Source organism: Taeniopygia guttata, chromosome 4, assembly GCF_048771995.1.
Source record: "Taeniopygia guttata chromosome 4, bTaeGut7.mat, whole genome shotgun sequence".
NCBI lineage: Eukaryota > Metazoa > Chordata > Aves > Passeriformes > Estrildidae > Taeniopygia > Taeniopygia guttata.
Window position 1 is genome coordinate 29,266,120 of NC_133028.1, and position 24,423 is coordinate 29,290,542.

General features: G+C 37.9%; 1 protein-coding gene across 2 annotated transcripts in view; it reads right to left on the minus strand.

The window, feature by feature from the left end:
* MTMR7 (myotubularin related protein 7) overlaps positions 1–24,423 on the minus strand; it is a 43,629-nt gene that overhangs the window by 10,529 nt on the left and 8,677 nt on the right. For both annotated transcript variants that reach the window (XM_030271162.4, XM_041715764.2), the window contains exons 2-9: positions 21,440–21,562; positions 19,692–19,854; positions 15,912–16,069; positions 14,210–14,338; positions 11,503–11,637; positions 6,587–6,719; positions 2,236–2,345; positions 172–297 (exon numbers count right to left, since the gene is read on the minus strand). In XM_030271162.4, coding sequence (XP_030127022.1) covers positions 172–297; positions 2,236–2,345; positions 6,587–6,719; positions 11,503–11,637; positions 14,210–14,338; positions 15,912–16,069; positions 19,692–19,854; positions 21,440–21,562 — 1,077 coding nt within the window. The remainder of the gene's footprint in view (positions 1–171; positions 298–2,235; positions 2,346–6,586; positions 6,720–11,502; positions 11,638–14,209; positions 14,339–15,911; positions 16,070–19,691; positions 19,855–21,439; positions 21,563–24,423) is intronic.

Sequence of the window (24,423 nt, forward strand, 5' to 3'; positions counted from 1 at the left end):
ACTGGGAGACTTTAACATGAACATATAGAAGCCTTCCCTCCTACTTAAAAAAGCAAAACAAAACAAAACAAATGGTATATTTAAGGACCGTTTATTTCCTATTTAAAACAAAGATATTAATTTGAAGTGATGCCATACTACTTCATTTACTCTGCAAAAGAACCCGCTTACCATGAATCCCTTCATAGTTCTGTAATATGGATCCAACAGAAGGCTTGCTACAGAGCAAACCTGGGCTGTCCTATCCCAGCCATCAGAGCAGTGAACAAGCACACTCACACCTTCCTCAGCCACAGCCTAAAGATACAGAAAAAGTCAGAAAGTTCACAAGCAGGGAGGAAGACAATGGTAAGAGAGAGACAGTGAGACAAGAGCCACAGAGAGAGTATTAATTTGGGAGCTGGGAAAGCTCATTCATTTTCTACTCTACCACAGAGCTCTTAAATAAAGTTGAGTGTTATTTGTCTCATTTGAAAAATCAGTGTTACTACTCTAGTTTGAAAAGTTTTCATTCACCTCAGATCATGCAATATGGTGGCTGAGAATTACCTGCTTATGCTCCACTACAGGAAGGTGTGATTCATTTCAATTAAAACATATCAATCTGTCAGAGCAGACAACTACCTGCAGCAGATTCAGATGCTCCAACATCTCATGCCACTTACATGCCACTAAAAGCATAGCCATACTTGCAATATGGCTCTTAATTTTTCATCTTGATGGTAACGTCATTAAGGGCAATGTCTGTTTCTGATGCCATCATTAGCCTGGGCATTATTCCAGCACGCTGCATTGCACTGGTGACATGCTGTAAAGGCTTCTGGGAAAGACTGTGGCAGTGGGAAACTTCCATGTTTAATAAGCAAGATTTTATCGGTATCTTTAATGTAGTAACTGGGGAGAGAGGATTCTATTTTATACATAAACACATAAAGAAGAAATTGTACTGAATTCTCCAGAGTGTTGTATTATTTTTAGAACTTGAGGGTTGGCAGATTTTTTTTTTTTTCATTTTAAGGGTTTTAGCCTTTATAATTTCTAAAGAGAATTGAATTTAGGAAGTAGAAAATAAAGTAGGTTAGGAAAAATACTGTTAGGAAAAAAAAAAGAAAAACATTTAGGTTAATTTTGGGCTTAATAGGGAATGAGGAATAATAATAAATTATCTATGTTTATCTCAAGAGACAAAAATAGAACCCCTGTGGGCAGAAGACTGAGAACTGAGAACCATACAAATAAGAATGGGTCAAAATGTATGTCTGAGAAGGCACTAGGCTAGAAAACATATGCACGAAGGATGATAAGACTAGCCACTGGGGAAAAACTGGCCAAGCTAATGTAAATTACCTTATTTCTATGAGCTAATGAAAAGTAGTAGGTCTGGTAGTAATAACACAGGTATTTATTGCACAGTTGCTGTTCAGGCAAGAAACTACAGTTGCCTACTGAGAAGAACGAAGCAATACAAGAGAAACAAGCAGTTAGTGAGGAGGGAAACCCATGAAGTTTTATCTGTATAGTTGCAGGCAGTAAGTCACGTGAATAAAATGGCCAATAAGAAATTGTAACCAAAAGGCAGAGCACAAGGTAGGGGGTATCAAAATTAAAGCTACTGCTGGCAGATTACAAATGTCTACATTACTTTGGGGAAGAGTAGGGGAAATAATTTCTTACTAAAGCCAAAATTGTTTTCTGGAAGAATTCTCTAAAAGTAGAAAGCTTCTAGAGAGTTTGGCCATGGTAATACACAGGAGTTGGTTCAAGAGCTGAAATTGGTTGGTTGCCTGATAACTCAGGGGGGATAACACAGTAGCTATATATTGTGTATAATATAAGGTATTATATATAGCTATATGTATATATTACAACTACCACTTCCACAAAGAAAATGTCCAGAAATTAGTGGAGGAGGCAAGGCAAATAGGGAAAGAAACAGTAACAATCACTGCTGGGGAGTAAACTAAGGACATTCAAATGTCTGGCATAACAAGACACAGGCTAGTAGAGGCTTCAGTACAAAAGAACACAAGATTTTGTTTACTATTTTAGAAAAATGTTGACACAACAGCACCTAAAAATCATCCTTCCTCATACACAAAAGGCCATCTTGCAATGGGCTTTTTTCAGGTAAAACATCACTGAAGGGATCATAGAAGCTACCCATAAGCAGAGAATTTGGTTCTCATTTTCTGTATCTGCTTACTCCAAGTTTCACTCTCAGTTCACACACTTTACCTTTGCAATGAAAATGCCAGCGTCCATAATGGCTTTGATGTGCTTCAGCCAGCCTGAATTTTCTAGGCCCCACAGAAAGTCACTCATTGAAGGTGATTTCAGCTCACAAACTGCAAAGTAAGATACATTTTAAATGTATAGTAATTAGAGTCCCTTAAGCTTCACTGACTTGTTCAGCCTTGGAGTTATCTCTTCTTCAGTTATCCACTGCATAAAACACACATCTTTTGAAAAGAAGGACAAAATCTCTGTCAAATTTAACCTTTGAGGAACACATTTATTTGAGAAGTGGGGCTGAGTTAAATTTCACCCAATATGTTGATTTAATTTAAAAATAGAAGCTGTCACAAAGCCTATTGAAAACAAATCCAAATCCATCCTTCTGTGAAGAATGTATTTTCCAAGACTGTGTTGGGAGTGAAGTTTTCAAACCCCTGGGAGGAGTTCATGTATTTGATGATGAGGATTTGGAAACAGAAAGTATTTGATTTCTGCTGTTAGACAGGTAGACAGACACCTAAATGGTGCCACTGCCTCCTACTCCCAGCATCACTACAGAGGATGGTGGTTAAGTTAAAGTGGTTCACTGCACAGTTCTCCATCCCTGAATTACACCACATTAAAGCTTCACTTGGAGTCAAAAAGTATTCTGATGGTGAGGACAAGACATAATCCATCAAGGAAAATATTTTCCTGAAAATCTTCCAAACTCTATGGCACATTTGAAAAAAAAAAATTGCTCAGTTTTTACTCTAAGTTCCTATTCTTCTGTATCCAAGTATCTATTTTTTTAATAATAAAGAGTTTGTGGCATCAGAAGAAGAAAAGCAATGAGTATCTATATAAGGTACCTCAATCCAGCAAAACACATACTAAATAAAATTTGGTGCAATCCATTTTCAATAGTAAGATGCTAAAATCACCCTATAAATAGACTATATCTTTATTTTGAACCATGTAGAATTATACTGTCTTTTAAAGAAAAAATATATTAGCCAGTGAAATTAATTTTCAGAGTACAGTGAAAAACACCATGGCTTTTACTGAGTTAATGTATGTTCTGTCAATTACTAGTTTCTTAGTAAGTCTCTTGTGGTTTGGAAATCTTAAAAGACTCAGTTATTTATGGCCATTATGGCTCCTGGCATAGCTTTATTTTCCTTCAGTGTAATTGAAATTTAATTTTACAAGCCAAAGACAGAGTTTATACCATATCTAACTATCTGACCATCCTAACTCCATTTAGTTCAGAAGCAAAATGGCCTAATGTGTCCATACAAAGTCTTGCAATGTTTATATGCAAGGCCCCTTCCAGATGGTTATTTTTAAAGTAATTTTTGAAGGATATTTTTCAAAGATGCAGAGATAGCAGCACTGAAAACAAACAGCTTTTCACATGATTAATGTTTCTGTGCAGATGGAAGCATGACCAATTAGTGGCTGAATACTTGCTGAAGCTGCTGTCTCTATTTACAAAAGCCCAAGGTAAGGCTGAAACTGTGCTTTGCTCATTCCCACTCCCGAACTGCAGTCAATATTTACTGACCACTTCACTGAGTAAAGTTCATACTGTCCTAAATGCATACACTGTAAATTTCACATGGCTTTGGCTACCGATCTGGACCCTAATACTGAGTTCAATTAAGAGGCTTATCCTAAAGGGAAAGAGCATTTCCATCTCAGCAGAAAAGGTACCAAAATTCTTTGAGAAATATGGCCTGCTTCATCCACAGTGCATGCACAGGAAAATCAAGATCCAGTGGGCAGAGCTCTGAGAATTTCAGCAATGCTTTGAAGTCGCAGAATGGGAGGAATAAACAGGGCACATGTTGGAAACTGCCTCTCCCACCAGCAAAGTACCAGGGGGGCATGCTGGACTAGGACCAGAGGGGTATGCTGGACTAGTCCCCCCATTCCTGCCATGACAGCCATAAGTAGAGGAAGGAATAATTACTGTGGGCCAAAGCCACTGTGTTTCTCACTGCTTGATCTGTCACAGAAGTCCAAGGACCAGAGGGCTGCTCCTACATCAGCAAGTGCTGCTCCTGATATGAGGGGAGGAGAAGCTCATATCTGCTGTTTAAATATAGACAGGGAGCATCTGGGACCACCTCAGTGCACAACACACAGGAGTCAGGTCTCAGCTGGCCCCTGGATGTGCAGCACAGCCCACCCCATCCCAAACGCCAAACAGCAGCCTCAGGCAGACCTTGGATCTTTATCAAGAAAAGTCCCTGTGTAATGTCCTTCTAATGTTAAAAATTGGAAGTTATTTTAAATCATATATTGAAAATAATCTGCAGTCTGGCATGTGAAGATCCTCTGCTCTTTACTTCTGCTTAGCACCAGTAAATTGAATTAAACTGGCCTTGCATTTTAGCAACACATCTGTCTAACTATATCTTGATGTCCTCTTTTCATGCTGTATACTTCCAAGCAACATACAGTTCACATGATACTAAAATCAGTTTTCAGCAGCCTCATTTGTCTTTTCAAAGGTTTTTATGCACCTTGTAAAATTTTACCACAGATCATGAGCAGCAGACCCATTCTGTAAAGAGTAGTGTGATGTTAAGTTAGGATTCACATAGGTACAGTGATATTGCCATCTTATTTATGTATTCTTTTAATTATTTATATATTTAATATTGATATTTATAATAGATTACTAATTGATAATTATTGATATATTATTGAGGTATTAATTTATAAAAATTTAAAGCCATATTTAATATGTTTTATCTTCATCCTTGACAGACAGCCTTTCTAGTTCTAGGTCTCTTTGTATGCTCAAGTCAGGTAAAAGATTACCAGAAAAACAGATTAAGAGACACATACAAATGGAAAAATATAAAAATTACATAGCATCTTACATAAGTAAAGTCCTAGTACACTAAAAGTTATAAAATTTTTCTTTTAAAAAGAACTTAATTTCTCTGATTTCTAATCTTATCAGTCAAATTGCTACATAAGAGATTTCAACACAGGAAATATAAAACCCAGTAAAAAAGAAGATGTTTTAACCATATGGCTTATTTGAAAATAGATGCTAAGAATTTGTGCCCTCCAAGCAGCCTGAAGTGTTAAATACATTAGAAGTTACCTTGTTACATGCATGTTTGGGCCCTGGGCCAGTCCCATGAACTTTTGGCTCAAAAATTATACACAGCACTGTCCGTGCAGCCAGACTGATGTTTGCTATTTTAACTTTGATAGTCTGGAGTTGAACAAATAAAGGGACCTGTTTACTCACCCAGTCTCTCTCCTAGCCAAACAAGACTTCCTAGTGAACAAAAAATCTTTCTGTTTTCCCACCTGAGACCAAGAAAACTCTCATGAAGAGATGTTTTACTTGCATCACACTTTAATGTTGGTTTCCATAAAATGCTCTAATTTGAAAATAGAACATGGATTCCCTACCATGGAGAATTTAAGCTCTTCTTAGATTTCAAATTTACATTTGCATGCACTCATGGGAGACAGATGAAGAGTAAAAGAGTATGGGCAGAGCATCAAGTCAAGAACAAGAGAGATGAGGCTGATCCGGGAGGTGATAGAAGTTGTTGTTGATGCACATGAAATAAATATGGAGGCATGGTGGAGTAAGCACTATTTCCTAATTGCTTGTTTAAAATCAACAGACCATTGAGGCTGAAGGATGGCCTATTTATCCTTGCTCTTTTCCCAGAAAACCTCTAAATAGTTATGTACTGCAAATATGAAATGGCAGAACAGCTTTGCTGGTTTAGATACTGCTACGTATTTATGAGGCAAATGGCATTAATTCCCATGGGATATTGAGGGTGATGAATTGTTACACCCATTGACTGTAAATTTCACTACTAGACCTGATGTGATATGTTCTATGCAGGGCATGAATAAGCTTCTGTTAAAATTCACAGTCTAAAATGTATGACTATCTTATATGAAAATCACACCATAGTTTTTCTGAGCTTTAATTAAAAAAAAAAATACAATCTATATTTTCCACTCCCCTTGAAGTCAGCAATAAGGGATTTTTTTCATTTCCCCATCAAAATGTAAATTTCAAAAAAAGAGAGCAGTAGGGTGTACAAAATTAAAATTAATTTTGTCATTAAATGATATCTGGATTTCAGCCAGGAAACAAGGTGTTTTCACAATTAAGACATCACCAACCAGTATTTGCCATGATGCTCCATCGCACACATCTCATTAGCCAGCAGGCACCTGCATGCAGCTGCAATAGATAAAGATTACTTTCCACACTCTTTTTCACTGCTGCTGATTTTAGAGCAGTTATTCTGATTTCTTTGACAGAAGGATCAATTCTTTTCCTCTAATTTCCAATGAAGTTTCCAATGAACATTACCTTCAAGCATTTTCTGCAGACTATTTCTCATAACATGGATGTTCTCAATGCCTATGAATTGAAACTTGATGTTGGAGTAGTTGTCTTCATTTTCATATCCCTTCCCTGCTGCTCTGTTTGCCATTGCGTTGAGCTGAAAAACATAGGGAAAACTGGATGAAAACCAGTAGCAGAATCTTTTCAAAATAAACCTTGTGGTCTACAGCAGTAAATCAGAGCACTTTAAATCAGTCACAAATAGGAAGCATTTGCCAGAGTGTCAACACAAGGGGCTATGAATGGGGGATCTGTTTGCAGCTGTGAGTGAATCTTCCTAGTGAGGTTAAACACAAAACCCGCACAGCTTAGGCAGGATTCCTTTGAAAGAGCATAAAGGTTTTAATTTTAAAGGGCAGTTTTGATTTTGTGCTAGAGCAGCATTATGTTTGCTAGCAGAACATGTACCCAGGAGGTGGCAGTGTCCCATCTGCCGTGCCACTGGTTCACAGCATGCGCACACTGCAGCCTTGCCCACCTTACTGTATTTTACTGCCCAAATCATCCAAAAGCTGATACAGCTTACTTCTTTGAAGCTTGCAATAACGAAAAGGGAGTTAGAGTAGTTTTTCCTAATTTTATAGTAACTTGGCTCTCGTTAAGTAAGACTACAAAATATTTGAATGAACAACATTACCACAAATATTTTCATCTGCAATGCACTGCTATCAAAGGAGCTGCTGTGCTTCAGGAAAAATACTTTCAGCTGGAAGTTGAAGTTTTGTCTTCAAATCTGTTGCTTACTTCCTGGCATGGGAAAGGGACTAAATACTTCTTTAGTTTGGTTTTCTCAAGCATAAAATTGAGGGTGTGGTTAATATTTATTTCCCCCTTTTTGGAACCCTTGAGTGGGAAGGAAAACTATTTGCCAAGCTCCTTATGCCAAATTTTGATCTTTGAGCTGAAAACTAAAACTGATAAAAATTAAGTACTTTTTCTAGGTATTTTAAACTAAATTATTCTTTTATTAAGTACCTATTAACTTTTTCCCTAAATTTCCTATAGCAAAATCTCACTGTGGAATGGAAAGAAATTGTCTTTTTGCATAAAGTCCATGCTTTTCTGTGAAATTCATGCTGTAGTGCTGGGGGACCTTCAAACTTCCCAAGAAATATGAAGGCTCTGAGAGAGACAAAGCAGCTCAAGTGGCAGAACCTCAATGCCTCCAAGCACAACTAACAGCTTCTGCTCATGAAAGATTTTAGAAAGAAATAATTTAGGATATAGACTTCATGAGGCATCAATTGGACAAAAGGTGACTCATCTTAATTTCAGTGAGAGCCAATGCTCATGAAAAAGTAAAAAAAGTCTGTCTTAGGCATTGCCTAGGGGACAAGAGGCTGTGCAGAGAGCTCTGTCTCCAGTTTATTTCCCAATAGTGCAGGCAGCACTATTGATTCACTGCTTCTGTGGTCACATCAGAAACTCACAATAATATATTTCAGTGCTTAGCTAATGGCATCATGAGCTATACAAGAATGTCTCTTTTTCTTACCTATTCCACCCCAAACACACATACTCCCAATATTAAATTTTGGTCTGGAGCCAATACACACAACTGGGGGTTGGTTGTCTGATGCTGTCTTCTCTTCAACCAAGATGAACAAGCCCAGTGTTTTTTACATTATATGTCAAAATAGGTTTCCAAGGACCAAACCTGATATCTTTACTTTCAAAGCAAAGCACTGTAAAGTTACATTTGCGCATCACCCTTAGGAATTGAAACATTGCATGAATTTCATGACACAACAGAAGGAACTGCACTCTGGGTAGGAACCTGGGCAAAAATCCAACACTTGATTTATATGAATCTTGGGCAAAAGTTCTTTTAACTTGTACTGTGCAATTCAGGAAAGAGCATGAACACAAAAACTCCATTCTTGTCTATCAACCAGCAGTCTACTGATGTTTTGACTATCAATGGACAATAAAAAAAAATACAGCCTGTGAACAGCATGTCAGTTAAGGACAGAGTCCTCTGTGTGACTTGCTACAAAGATATAAATTATCTGCCGAATCCTAATCTTTCTCTTTTGAAGTTGACATCAGTATTCTTGTATAAACAAAATGAGGCAGTCTCTCTCTGCAGCAGCCTATAGCTTCAGGAAGAAAGATCTGTACACATGAGTCTCAGCCACCACAAACCCCTGAAACACTAAATGAAAAACATCTATCCTCTAACTAACCTAGTACTCAGCACATAAATACCATTAACTGTTCCTGCAGCAGAGCAATTTTATCACCAATATCTTTTCTTAAAGGACAATCTGAAACAGCACTCTTTGAAAGTAAATAAATATAAGGTCAAATTTGCAAGGCTTTCTGACACTCGTTTATTTTAAATACTGCCAGTTGCCAAACTTTGCAGCTGCCACAATATTTACTAACAAGTTTTCCACATCATCTACCAAAATTCCATCTGTTGCTCTGAAAGTGGTTGTTGTGAAGCTATCTAAATTGTGCATGTCCTTGATTAATCTCAGTGAATATGAGGATACAGCCTGTAAAGGTAGAAGACCCCACTTGCAAGATTTCCTAGCATTTTCTTTAATCTGGAGGATAACCAAGCCAAGTCTTGTTATAAAGATTATGGAACTAATATGTTTTAGTGATAAACAGTAAGTCTACATTAGCTTCTTCTGTGATTACATAGAGAAATAACAGTGGCTTAAGTAAATTCATATGTGGTCATCCTGAGATATTCAAATGGAGTGCAAACAAAGCTTTCTTCCACAGACAAATCTTTTGTTTTGAAAATTATCAAGTGCAATGAGGGAAGAGCACTTGGGAATGCTGAATTGAAGGATCCATCAACATTCATTATCTTTATAAGGAACTGGTTCTTAAGAGAAATGAGGCAAACAGCTTTTTAGCTGCCTACAGAAATGGAAAGCCTTTCACCAGACTTGATATCTTATCTTTACATTTGTTAAAGGTTCCCTGAGGAATATGAGGAACTGCTTCCACCAATACCTATCCATTGCTATATGCCCTACATTTATAAATGCATTATCAGGTGCAAAATTATATCAAGGCTGTATTTGGCATCTGGGATCACGGGAGCTTTGTATATTTGTCAATTTTTGCTGCACAGAGAAAAGTTTGAATCTTATATGCATATTTCATTACATTAAAACCTTTTCTTAACAAAACAGTTAAGTGAAAACAAACAGTCTTCATCTCCTGACTGGCTCCTGAAGAAGCCATCATTGCTGGAAAGATGCTGGCATTCATGTCTAAGTGAGCCTAATTCAGTCTCTCTGTACCCTCCAAAAAGTGTGTGCTTTTTTCACTGTGCACAGAAGGCATCTCAAAGTAATTTACCAGAAAAAAAAAAAATTAAAGGACAGCTCCTTCCTGTTACTACCTGGTAAAACATTATTAATAACCAAGTCATTAGCAATAAATCGACTGCCTTAAATAGGGAAGGGTACCATTACCATCGGACAGGAAAGAAGCTATAACTATTACTACACATAGAAAACTGCATTAAACAAGCATTATTTAGGGAGCTAGGTCTGTACTTCATGTCTAATGCCCTTTCTGAACACAATGGTACTGATCCTTTCCTAGGGCTCATCATAATTCACTCCCTTCAGGACCGTAAGTAAGCTGGTAGCACCCTCGTCTTCCCAACAAAAAAAAAGGGAACTGAAGGTAAAAGTACTTACCAAATTACACAGTCCTTGGTGTGACTTGGGTCAATGAGACATGCCAAGGCCCTCATTTTCTGGCTATTGCCTCCCATTAGAGCTGTGAGCACTCAGAGCACTTTCCCACCAGTGCTCATGTCTTCAGTCATCAGCCATGCAGGATTCCTGAATCTGCTCCAGCTCTGCCAGGTTTGCCTGTCCTCACTCCATTTCTCATGTTTCTCAGTTTTACTCACCTTGCCCTTGCCCCTCTGTCTTCTGATCTCAGGATAACAAAACAGCTTCCTTGTTCCTTTTCCTCAAACATTTATTCTCATTTTTTCTTTTTCCCATGCTATAGCTAATCCTATACCTACAAGGGACTCTGTGGAGGTTTGCCTCTTTAGTTTCTTTTCTTCAAAGGCTTTGGTAACTTCAAGAGGAAAGCTGCTGATAGTGTAAGAAAGAACATATCCCTACTCTCACCTCCACATACTGCAGTCAATCTAGTCTTTATCACCTTGAGCTGTTTGCTTGCGTGACAATTTCAACACAAAGTTTTTTTAGCTCCCAACCTCTTCTGGATTATTATTGAGTTTCTATATTTCTCCATAGCACAATTTTTTTCCTAGAGCTTTTTTCTTGGCCAGAAGTTTTTACTCAATTATAGATATGACATCTGATGCCACTATTATCGTATTTCATATTGTCTCTCAAAACCACCAAAGTGCTGGAGATATTTAAAGGCCTCTTCCATTCCTGTCATGTCAGCGACTTGCCTTTTTTTAGCCTTATGTAGGGGTCCACTGGAATTCTCTCACTTCCAGGAGAAATCATTCACGAAGAATTACAATATAAGCAGTCAGAGGTTTGGAACATTACAAACAATTGTAAATACATCTTAGAAATTATTTTTTGCCAGTCTCATCAGAAATATACTTACTTGATAGCTCTTTTGTGTGTGCAAACAGTTACAATTACACATTATTTACTTTTCTGTATCTTGACATTTTGCTAAGAATAAGAAAAGGGAAAGGTTCAGTGTAAAGGAGAAAATTCTCTCAGAGATAATAATGTAGTCAAGGTTCCTAGTTAAGATTGCCCTGATAAATCCGCATGTACCTGTGGAGTTACAGAGGTGCAACTAAGATCAGAAGTGACTTGGTCAGTCACTTAGGTTGTGTGTCTTCCCATATGTATTCAGCCCAGACTCAGTCTTGCTACGTGTGAGAAATTTAATGCACTTACTTTGGGCCGAGTGTCAACAACATATATGAAATCACTTCCTGGATTGGCTTTTCTGATGGCCTGGAGCATCTGTTCATCCTCAAGGCATCGAGCACTAAAGCCAGATAAAGGCTGGCTGCTTCTACATATGGAGGCCTGCAGAAAAACAATCAAAAAACCTTACAGATTTATAAAGTAGAAATTATTTAGCATCCAGAAGCCTTTTCAAAACCAGATCATTAGATGTTTGCACAGGTATACAATTACATGAGAAAGGCAGAAAGGTTAAATTAATCACATGTTAATAAATGCATTCTTTTAATTACATGTTAATCTATACATTATTTTTTAAAAGATAAGGAAGCATTAAAACAATACAACCTCACTGGCTCAATTCTAGTCTTGAATCCAAATTGTAGAGCTATTTTAAGTTCTGTATCTCCCTAATGTGGAATAACTCCTGAAAGGTGATATCTTGAGGATGAGTACAGCCTTGAAATCATGAGAACATTGATATAATATAAAGAATAAGTCCTTTTGTACTCACACTTACCAGGCACAAGACTGATTACACCCAACCTACACCAGTGCCTGCTTGACTAAACAGCCTGACAGCAGGAGGCCAGGAAACAAAAATGTATAACGTGCAACCAGATCACCAATGATGGGGTATTTTTAGCACTGCCTTTGATCCTTTTGGACCTCACTGCATAAGTGAGGTAAGCCTGCATAAGCCTTGGGTAAGGCAGCCTGACTCCTGGAGTACTTGTAGTAAGCAGAGCTATTGAAGGAGGCAAGAGAGCTTCTCCACAGACCCATCAAGATCACCTTCTTTCCAGATGAAACCAGGAAAGAAGAAACAAAATGTGAAATGAGTAGGCAGGGAGATTTTTATTTTTGCTAGGCAGAGGACAGCTAGGGGATAATACATTGCACTTTCTAAGCACTGAACATAAGCATGAAGAGAATCTGTCTACTGAAGGTCACAACCTGTGCAGGCTGTCCTACAGATTATTTATTACTGTGAGAAAGGACATGCTTTTTTCACTCACATCTTTGAACTATCAGTAGTTACTCAGTAAAGTATGGGTCTTTAAGAGAGAAACCCAGAATTGTGTGAGACCCTGTTCATACTTTATTAATGGTTTTGCAAACATGTTCTTGTTATTTAGAGATTAGTCTTCTGATCAGCACATACTCCAGTGATTTATTACATGCTATTGCATAAGCTGAACAGACAGTTCCAGATCCAGTTCCACTTTGATCTTATCATATTCACACAGACTGTGTAAGATGCAGAGGTGTCACATCACTGGATTTGTCAGGACAAAGGAGTTGTATGAAAGTTCTGTCTATGAAAGACTGAATGAGTGGTACTTGTCTCCTCTGCATGCAGCAGGCTCTTCCCAAACTGCTGTTAAATCTTACCCCTTCCCTGCCCATTACTCTATTTACTGGCAACTCATGGCAACCTCCAAACTCACAAGGAGGTATTTCCTCCAACACTGCTTTTCCTAGCTCTTCAAACTATAAAGGTTCCAGGAGTAAACACAATACTTCAGATCCTGCTTTGAATATTAACCTGAGCTTCAACCACAGCAGGGAAAACATTCAGGCTGAATGTTTTAAATCTTTAAATTTATTTAAAGTTTAAATCTTTTAACTATTTAAATCTATTTAACTTTTAAATCTTCCTATTTTCCCCTTCATTGCAAAATTCACAGATCTTTATGGAAGCAATGCTCTGATGAAATTCAGGGTAAAGGAGTAAAAATAATGTCTCATTCCTTTATTCTGAAGCTTAAATATGCCCCTACCTGCGTGGCAAATGCTACAGATACCCTGTAACCCCAGACTAGCTCTGTCTCTTGGACAGTCCTGACCTTCTCCCAACACTAGGGAAGACCTCTCAGCACTGGACTGCAGCAGGAGTCACACAGATCCTTTGAGAGCACAAAGAGGACACCATCCTCCAAACTGTTAATGACAGCTGAGCTAAGGCACTCCCTAAGGGGCTGGAACACAAACATAAAAACACCCAGTCTGGGGCATCCTTCAGTCCAAGGGTCTCCTTTCTCATCTCAGCTGCCAGAAACAGAAATGCAAATAGTCTAGGTACAGGTTTTTATCCAAATGGTTACAGACAAGTGAAGCAGTTCCTTGCTCAACCCTAAGAATGTTTGCTATAGAGAGAGGAAGGTGGAACTCCTCGCTCTTGCAGAAAACGAAAATCTCTTCAGCAAAACCACAACACACTGCTCAGCCAAAATTTTGCAGCTCTTATATCCATCTTTTCTGCGTCTTTTCACAGATCTTTTCTTGAAAAGCTGCTCCTGATTCTCTAACTGATGCAAGTATCATTTCTGACCTCCTCAACTTGCTCTTAGGCTACCAGATCCAAAATTGCTCTGTTCTCCTCCCAGTCAGCTACTAAGCTGCCTGCTACTGGCCTTCACTGCTCTGCCACCCATGTCTCAGGGCCCCTTGTACTACTCCACTTCCTTGTGATACAGGGATAACATATTCTTTGTGTTAGCTGGATGATGAAACTGGATTTAAATGTGTACATTAAATGTCTATTAATGAACTAACCACACTAAATAGCCTACACTAATAATTTTTTTCAAATTAAATAAACACCAATTTTGTCTTGCAAAACCTTACTAGCAGAATTATGAGGCCAAGGCCAAAATAGGCAAGCACTTTGAGGTTACAAATTCACACTTACATTGTTACCCTTGCAGTAGTAGGAAAGAGCTGGGAAACGCCTTCGGCTGCGAAATTTAGAACTCCCCACTATGATGTGTGCAGTTGCAGACTTTGGTACGTAGACTTCTGTAGGATAGGAGTCACAGACCTGTGAAAGGAAAGTCTGTTTGTTTGGTCTACAAAGTACAAGTAGCATTAGCCATTTCCACAGCAAAAACAAAATATCAAGAACTCCAGCCTCGGGGAATAGTCTGTTATTATGGTAATATATATCACTGCCGTTGCTCAAAACATTATTTTGAAGCTGGAAAGTATTAATCTAACTTGCAAATGGAAAAACTGAAGCAAAAGGGCTGAAGGGCTGTATTTCCAAATGTTAATTCATGTCTTATTGGGGACAGGTTTAATACACATTCATCCCAGAAAAGATTTATTGCTACATATAGCAAAGTCGTATTTACAAACGCAGAATTTGGGAGTAGCAGAATTTGGGAGTAAGGATGGGAGTTGGTGAAGTTCTCAAACATTCTGTTGGGAGGAGAAAATAATGGGAGGGGACAACAGAGCCAAATTTTTCAGAAGATTTGATAATTAAAAAAAAAAAAAAAACCAGACAACGATAGGGACATGGAGACAAGAAATTAAGCTACATGAAATGAGGTTCCCAAAAGGCAAGCAGGCCTGACAATGCCTACCACTTCTGAGAAACCCAATGAGCCTGCAAAAAAAGCCCAAAATTCCCTCTGAAGACAAGTGAGACCACAGATGGAACCCTGTTTTTACCGTTTCCTGATATTGTCTGTAGCATTCTGACTGGGGTCAGAAGGCTATTTAATATCTCCCTTTGACTTTCTGCGATGACTAAATCACTAAGAATAGCCAGGAAGAAACTATATTCTGAGTCAAGAGATATGTAATGAAGGAGAAAGGAAAAGAAGGGCTTGTGGTTACAGTTGCTGCTGTGGTGAACTGGATTTTATTAATGATGACATTTTTCCTACACTTTATCTTAAAAGAGATCATACTTTTTTTTCCACTCATTTTAACAAAAAGAAAACAAACCCTGATAGCACATTCAGTCTTTTCTGAGAATGTCACAGTCCTTCCTCAACATGGATATGTTCCAGCAACAGAACCAATGGAGTGCATGGACTACTTACTTCAAAAATGTCTTGGTTATTGTTTCTTACAATTAATTAATATTAAAAGGTCTTTAATTGTACAAGACTGAATGAGGCAGGACAGCAGGCAGCTAGGAAGCTGTATGACCTGTAAGATGACTGTGAAAATCACTGACAGTCAACACAGATGCTTCAAAAGGAGTGTGGGAACAGACATGAGGAAAAAATATTGCCAAGCTCACTATCTGGAACAATGTTTTTTTTTCTTAAAATGACTATGTATCAATTTTACATATCAGGGAAACTCTTATTCACACTAGGTATGACTTAAACTTCTTCCCAGGCAGCAGAACTCTAACATCTAAAACACAGTGGACTTATTTTCTGCGCTTCATTTCCCCATCTTTTAAATGAAGACCCATCCTTTCTCTCACTTTCTGTGTGCCATTTTATGTGAAGTAGTAGAGTAACTGCACCTTACTACATGTGTGTACAGCACTGAGCACAAACAGATACTGCCAGTAAGCACTATGGTGGTCCTCAGACAGGCTGCAGATTTATTGTACAGACAACCTCCGTGACAGAAAAATCACAACTTACTCCGTAGTCTCTGTTGACATCACTAATCTGCCAATAGTTGTTTGGAACACCCATCCGATTATATTCCTCATTGAGGTCCACAAGCTTCCACCCTTGTTCTCGTTCTTCTTTGTCTAATTTGGGATTGAAGGAGAAGCAATACAGCTCTTCATATTTCACTGGGAAAAAAAGAAGCAAAGAAACAGAAAGGGTAAATGACTTCAGATTGCTTGTCCTGAAATCACACTTCAAAACCAGAACTTGGCATGGACCTCGATGCAGCTTCCTTTCAAAGTGTACATTTTGCTTTACAAAAGCACATATCCTGGTTTATATCTACTGTCAAGAAAACTATGAAAGTACATGCTCTATTGTTATTTGTATATGTTGAAATGTATGTGCCTTAATAGAAGTGCTACTTAAAATATACTGTTCTGCTAGTCTTCAGTAGAATTGTAAAAACTTTTCCCAGCACAAAGACAAAATGTCAGCAATATGCTTTCATCCAAAGTAAACTAAAGTCAGTGCCAGAGTAAGCACTTGTTCTTCAAAAGAATTTGCTATATAGAGCTAGTTTAGAAGTCCCTTTATTAATGTAACATTTTCCTGTGGCAAAGAAAAAAGATATGAACAATGGACTTTGCAGCACATTCTGCCAAAAAAAAAAAAAACCAAAAAAAAAACCTCAGTAGTTATTGTTCCTAATTAGGAAGGTTTCCAATAGATCCAATGAGATCATAGTTTTGTGGACTGCAAAATTATTAGTAAATGCATTCAAGATGCACATGATGTAATATCATAAAAAAAGCATGTGCTATATCAAATATTTTATCATTACCAGGAAGTTGCTTAAGTAGCTATGCCACCTGTCCTTCTTGACCATGTACCATATATGAAAGTTTGTTGGTGCTGGAGTTTTTAAACTTTTTTTAGGAGTGTATCTGCATTTAATAAGTGTCTTAATCCTGGTGACCAGTGGCAGCCATACACCACTGCCATTGAATCCCAGCTGTTCCCGACATGAGTAACTATCCAGCATAGAACTTGAAATTCATGTTCTCACTGACACTTTAGATATTGCTTCTTCACAAGGGCTTAATTCATTCTGTTGCTCAAAGTTCCTTAAAACTTTCTGATAAACAGATGCTTAACTTTAGAACTGAAGTAAATCACAAGCTGAGTCCTCTCGGATTTCATAATTCTCCACTGATACACTTGCTGTACAATCAGTAAATTTAAATACTACACTCCTTTCTAATAACATATAGCTAATAAGCAGAATCTTTCTACACTACTGTGTTCTGTACTAAATAGAACTTACAGCTATAAAAATAATAAATCACACCCCCCCCCAAATAATAAGGCTCCCATCTTTTTCTGTAGAAAGTCTTTACTTTTATTTTGATTATGTCTTCTAAAGGTCTAATGTAAGTTAGGTTTTGCCTTTTTAAATGTCATGGAATTGATTGTATATACATATACACAAAAGTATGAACAGAAAGAAAGAAAACCTCATGTTAACTCTGTCAGGAACATACTGAAAATCAATGAAGTCTTGAGTACAGAGAAAAAAGGGAATGATTTCCACATTTTCCAGCAGTTTAGACTCCTTCTGTATTCTCTGATTTCAAATTTCTGGCATGACACAGATTAGGAGGACAGTCTGGTTTATTTCTCACGTTAACCTAAAGTTTTAGCACAATCCATAAATCCAACCTGAGCTTTTGGTAGCAATCTGAACTCCTGTTTCCACTGCTTTGTTGTCAGAAGCATCTGGATTTTCTTTCCAAGGCACCTGCTGTTCACAGGCACAAGGAAAGCCTTTAAAAATCTACCTGTGTATCCAGGTTATTTATGACTGAAGTCTGCCTCAACATAATAAGTATTATCACATGATGGCATCTGCACATAGTAACAAAAATGTTCAAGTATTAGTAGTCAGTGCCTTAAAGGTCAGTTACCACATCTTTGCCAGTACTTACATGAACTTTCCTAATCTTTCAGTAATTTTGCCATAAACATCTGCAATCCTGCTATTAAACATGTAGTATCTTATGATCAGCTTGTTTTACAAAATGGTTTAATTAAGAAAAAAGGGCCAAATTCAGCTGACAGCTTGACCTTATTAAAATTCTAGCAAAAAATAAAATTAAGCATAACCTTCACCTTTAATGTAACTAGGACATCAGATTGCATAGAACATGCTAAGACAGTATACGACAGTTTCTCTCAGGAATAAATGAAAAGAACAGGCAGAGAATGGAAAATAAAGCCTGAATAGGTCAAATTATCTGCTCATGGAGTAACAAATACCTTCTAATGCTGAGTAACCGTATTACCTAAAGAAAGTACAGCCTCATGTCCTGACAAAATGTCAGGGAAGAGCACTGTCAGGTACAAATGAGTCAGCTTGAATCAGAGGCTTCTAATTTTGAGTAGGTATGCAAGATTTTGTCCTGTCTCAGATCATGATCAGATCATTTGGTGAAAGAAAACTACTCTGCAGCTAAACTATGCAAAAAGCTAATTCTACAGTGCTGTTATTGCATCTTCTTTACTCAGACCTTCTTGTCCACTGCAGTCAGTCACTAAACTTGCATTCAGGGTCCTCAGCTACTCTGCCTTTCATCATTCTGGTGCATAGCAGCATGCACACCTCCTCCTGCCTCCAAGAAAAAGGATTACAGAATCACATACCTTCCAGCATACATGAATATGTACTTGCAGCTGAGGTGCATAGAATGAATCCAGATTTTCATCAGCAGAACCACTGACTGAATTTTTTGAATTGTTTTAAATTTCTCTGATTACTTTCATCCTGCTACTTAAAGTTACTTCTGCTACAGTTACACAGTACTACTGCTACTACTTTATAAAGTAGTAGCAGTAGTACTGTGTAACTTTATAAAATTGAGTAGCTGTGCTGGGTGACTGTGCAATTTTTGTCCCCTCTACACAATAGATAAAATTGGTACTATCCTAACAAGAAAAAAATTAAATCCAGTTGTTGTCAGCTTTGTAAAGACTGCATCAGATAATTTCTTTGCATATTATTAAAATAATAATAAATAACAAAAGTTGGTGTTATATTTCTAAAGTCATAGTTTAAAAAAAAACTACCCAGAAGCTTTTCAGTTGGGTCTTAGGAGAGCACAGTGCAGACAGGAGCTATAATGTAGGCAATCAAATGCTGGGCTTTGACACAACATTTGGTTTTTCATTGAAAAGGGGAAAGGTTACAGAAGGATCTTGAACTGAATTCAGAAACACACAGGGCATAGTCAAAATGTAGATAATAATGGGCCAAAACACAGGCAGCCCAGTGAAATAAAACAACTATTTGCTGCTAAACCTTTCACTGATTCTAAGGAATTTCTGCACAGAACAAAAAGTCATAATGGAAACCTTGCAGGACCACTAAATATATTGTAAAGTTTTTGTTACAACAGGGACATATAACTTACCTGAATCTAGAATATTCTCCTAAATTTGCATTTACACAAGTCATCCAGAAAATGAGTTGCACACAAAATAGCATAGTAATATATTTTATGGCACACAATGCCCTAGAGTATTATTTTAAACAGAAATTCATGTCATGCTTTATGGAATTAACTACTTGTTATAATGAGCCTTTTTCTTTGATCTACAAATGATTATATAATTATTTCTCTCGTAACACATCTCTATTGAAACTTTTTTCTTAACCTGCAAAGGACTAAGATGCACATACATATTTCTTCCATTAAATTCTCCCTCTTCAGGATGAAGGCTGATTTGTGTGCTGTTTTCTTCCCATACCTGGTCGAGCCAGACGTATCAGAGATATGTAAACGTCATGGCAGTCTCGTTCCTGAGGGATCACCAGATGGATGACCTGGAAGTTTTTGCAGCGGATCAGTAATGGGCAACCAGTGGCAGTGGTGGCTTGCTTCTCAATAGAGGCAATTTGACTGTGAAGAACCTGAGGAGAATTGAAAAGAATTATGCTAGTCAAATCTTTCAGAAGACAAGTAATTATTTATAATGATGTGCTAGAGCAGGTACAGTAGCTTCCACTACTCTTTCAGAAAACCCTCGTGCTCCTCCTCTTGTAGTTTGGTTCCTACAGCTTGATACATCACCTGCAGACAAAGAGGCATTTGTGGAGTGTTTCAGCTGCTCAAACATCAGCCTGCTCACATTATCCAAAGCTTTTTTTTTTTTGTTGCTTTAGTGTAAGCTAGTGGTTTTAAAGCTCTTTTCATCTATTTCCACAGTGAAAAGATGAACCCGCATCAGTTACATAAGGCTAAAATATTGTGCCTCCTCATGGGTAGAATGGTAATGCTGATATAATTTTAAATAATGCATCAAATGAGATAAAACATTACAATATAAACCTGGTCAGGAATAGTGGGATCAAAGGAAGATGGAGTTAGTAAGTGAAAAAATGGACAAGGGGTACATAATTAAGCTACATAAAAGACTCTCAGATGTACGACACCAAGACATAGCTGTATCTATATGTGCACACGTGTGCTGGTTTTGGCTGGGGTAGAGTTAATTTCCTTTACAGTGGCTGACATGGGACTATGTTTTGGATTTGCACTGAATACAGGGTTGATAATATAGACATGGCTTTATAGAGATGCTTACACAGAGCCAAGGACTACTGCAATGCTAGCAAGGAAACTGAGAGTGCATGTGGGGTTGGGAGGAGGCACAGCCAGGACAGGTGACCCCAACTGACCAAAGGGATGTTCCAGACCATATGACACCATGCTCAGTAGGTAAAGTGGAAGGAAGCAGGAAGCAGGAAACATTTGGAGTGGTGACATTCACCTTTCCAAGTCACTGTTAGGTGTGATGGAACCCTGATCTACTGGAGATGGCTGAACACCTGCCTGTCCATGGAAAGCAGTGAATTTGATCCTTGTTTTGCTTTGCCTGTGTGTGTGGCTTTTGCTTTTCCTATTAAACTCTCTTTATCTTAACCCATGAATTTTCTACCTTTTACCCTTTAGCTACTCTCCCTGATTCTGCTGGCAGGGGGAGTGAGCGAGTGGCTGCAGGGGGCTTGGTCAATGGCTGGGGTTAAACCACAAGAAAATGAAATGTATGTTGGCAATCAATCAAAACAGTTAATTCAAAATACCACTTTATAAAATAAATCAGAGTTATAAACCAACAAAATCACTGATTCAACACTAGCAGTAAGGGAGAAGGCCAAGAATTAACAGAGCCAAGGAAGTAATTCACATTCAAGGCATTTCGCCTTGGTTCTTCCTGGATGATAGGAGCAACAGTGCAGTTTACAGCAGCCGTTCCTCAGTCAATCACATCTGGTATTCATACAGTGAAGGCCCTTCTATTCCTCTCACTATACTGTAATATCTAGAATCCACTGAAAACTTTTGAAAATTACTAGGCTGGAACTTCACATGGCCTCATAAAAGCATCCATATGAACTAATTAACTATTTTTAAAGTGTTTTGGAAATAATTTTCATATTACCATCAGTAAAGTAACATGCACTTACAGCTAACTGAAATAATAAAAATTCATACCCAGGTTTCTTTGCGAGTTTCAGAACCATTCTCCACAAATATGACATGGGTAGCTGTTAAATATAAGGTTCCCACCACAGCTCTTCTTGAAGATAAACGATCGAGTAACCTAACATTTTCCACCTGTATAGTGACAGAGGAAAAATAAATAAATAATTAGGCTATGACAGAAAGATCAATAGTGAGAGCTCAATGTTCACATTTTGTCTATTACAAAGTTCTTTTCAGCACAACATTAAATATCAAAGAAGTATAACTATTTGAGAAAATGTGATTATATTATGTGATTTATTTCTAGATCTTCCTTAATGTTCCTTTTCTCCCCTCTCTTGTGGTACCTCTGTATCCAAAATCTGTTACTTAATACTTCCAAAGTGTGATCTCATCTTATCAAAACCCTGTGACAGCAAGGCATGGCCTGTCCTTCAGCTAAATTCTAGGTCCATTCAAGCCATTCCAGCTAAATTAAAATAATACGTAGGAGATAATAGTGGTAGAGTGTCTTTCTTCAATTCAGGCAAATTTTCTCCCATGCAAATCTCTGTTAAGATTTAAAATAACAGTAAAAGAGTTTAAAAGAGTAAAAAAAAAAAACCAAAATTTTGCTGTTTTTCCCTACATTCCTGTTCAGGCTGACAGGAGAGGTCACACTGGAAGTTTTGCCTTCAGTAACTTCTCAATGGAACTCAAGAGCTCCACTTCCACTGCTCTCCCACCTTGGGCACAAAACAGGCATTCTCACTTTGCTGCCCTCCTGACAACAGGTGAGTCTAAAACACATTATTAACTGTCACATCACCAGCTTGTTATTTGTACATCATCAGTGTTTTGTCTATGGCATGTGCTATAGGCTCCTATTAGGGGTAGGAACTAGATGATCTTTAAGGTCCCTTTGAACACATGCCATTTTAGGCTTCCATGATTTCTGACTGAGAAACTAGAGTAATAAAAAAATCAACAAATTGGATATTCAGTGGGATAAAATCTGCCCAAAGCAGTTATCAGTTTGCTACCATGGGTTTGATGGATCTCCTACTACAAATATTTTAAAACTAATATTAGTTGATTTTCCTGAAAAACAAAATGCCAGCATCTGAGACTTACATGTTTGCAATGTGTATTCCAAATACATTGCACTATTTTACAAATAGGAATAAAGAAAACCTTAAAATTAAAAGAAGCCAGTTTAGTAGCAAAATGCTTAAAATCAAACCATTATTAAAGCAGAGTCATCTCCCTCAAGGCCAGTTATAATCTGTTTTAAACAAAAATAAAACTTTTTATTTAAACAAAAAAGCCTGCTAGAAAGCATGGATGAAGTCTTTTCCCAGGGCCATCTACTTCAGAGGTCATATGTTGGCTTGAGAAGGAATGGAAGAAATACAACATTAACCAAGCAAGCATTCAGCAGCAAGCAAAAGAGGAGGGATGATACAAAAGAAAAATGTAGGCAGTGCCCTTCTGAAAGGAACCCACAAAAGCAATAAAAATCAGCATTGTCTGGATGAATAAAGGCCCCTACACTGCAGTCCAGCCAGGGCTCTGCTGCACAGGCACTGATCTTGTACAAATCTTGCACAGGGCACTCATCACCCACCCCAGCCTACAAAGTGAGCTAGCATGGGCCATGAAACTCAAGCAAAGCAGGCATCACACAGCAGGACAGGGCTGAGGGATGAATTTCCAGACTTTCTAGGTCACATCCTTCCCCACTCATCAATTACAGCCCCATGACTGAAAAATGCTAACCAACAAAGCTCCTCTTTGGTTGTGGTTTGTTTTGTTGTTTTGGGTTTTTTTTTTTTTGGTGGGTTTTTTTTGTTGTTGTTGTTGTTTTTGGGTTTTTTTTTTTTTTTTTTTTTTTTTTTTAATACAGAACTAAAAAGGTTGGATCTGAATGACTAGGAACAGTTGCAGTAAGAGCTGTGTGGTAAGTCTGATTTTATCAAATCAAATGCAGTGGCTGCACTGGGGAGATCAAAATTCACCTCTCCCTGCAGTTTGTTTCTCAAGAACAGACAGTTGCAGCAGCTGAAGAAGAATGTGAGAGGCAGGCATGTACTCATGCTCCCTCAGGATCTCAGCCCAGCTCAGGGGCCTTCCTAAGATGAGGCCACACTTTTTAATAGCCATAACTGTGTTTACATTCCATTCATTTTATTAAATAACATTTTGTATATCTGTAACTTATTGGTGTTTATGACACCCTGTGAGAGTGAACTTCACATTTCAGTTATACATTGTACAACAAAATCCCTTCCTCCTGCTCTTTTTGAGCCTGTCACCAGATATGTGCCACACGTGCTATTACAGATCCTTCCCTCCATCCTCGTGTTCCAAGAGTGAAGAGCCCAACTTTACACAGTTGTGACCTTTATGGAAGCTATTCCAGACAAGCTCTTCCACACTTTTGATTATTCTGCATGAGGTCTGCTTCCTGAGAAAAGGCCAAAGTGCAAACAGAACTCCAAAGTTGGATGTACAACATCCAACATCTGTACATCCAACATCCAACATCTGTACATCCAACATCTGTAGTCTGTAGTCTGTGGAGTGGAATAGTGGTGTTTGCTCTTTTGCTCTTTATTTAGTTTTTAAAAGTTCTCAAACATTGCTTCTTTTTTGTCCTCTGCTGAACACACTGGGGTTTGGGTTAGTTTTTGGGGGGCTTTTTGTTCTTGATTTTTTTAGAACTAGCGATTGTAACTCTTAGTCATGCCTGCATACAAAAGTCAAGATCTACCTCTCATGTGTATTATATTTATTAATGATAAATTTAGTGCATCAGTATAATGAGGCATTGCTCAATCTTAGATTTCACTCTGCTGATCAAAGGATTCAGAAAATGAGCCTTCTTTCTTCTTCTGCCCTCTCCCAGTCAGGAAAAGAAAGCCATGTCCAGCAATTTCTTTAAACCTAGGGAGTTTGAGAATAGAGGGAATAGGAATAGGTTCATTTCCACAAGGGAGCACACACTGCAATAG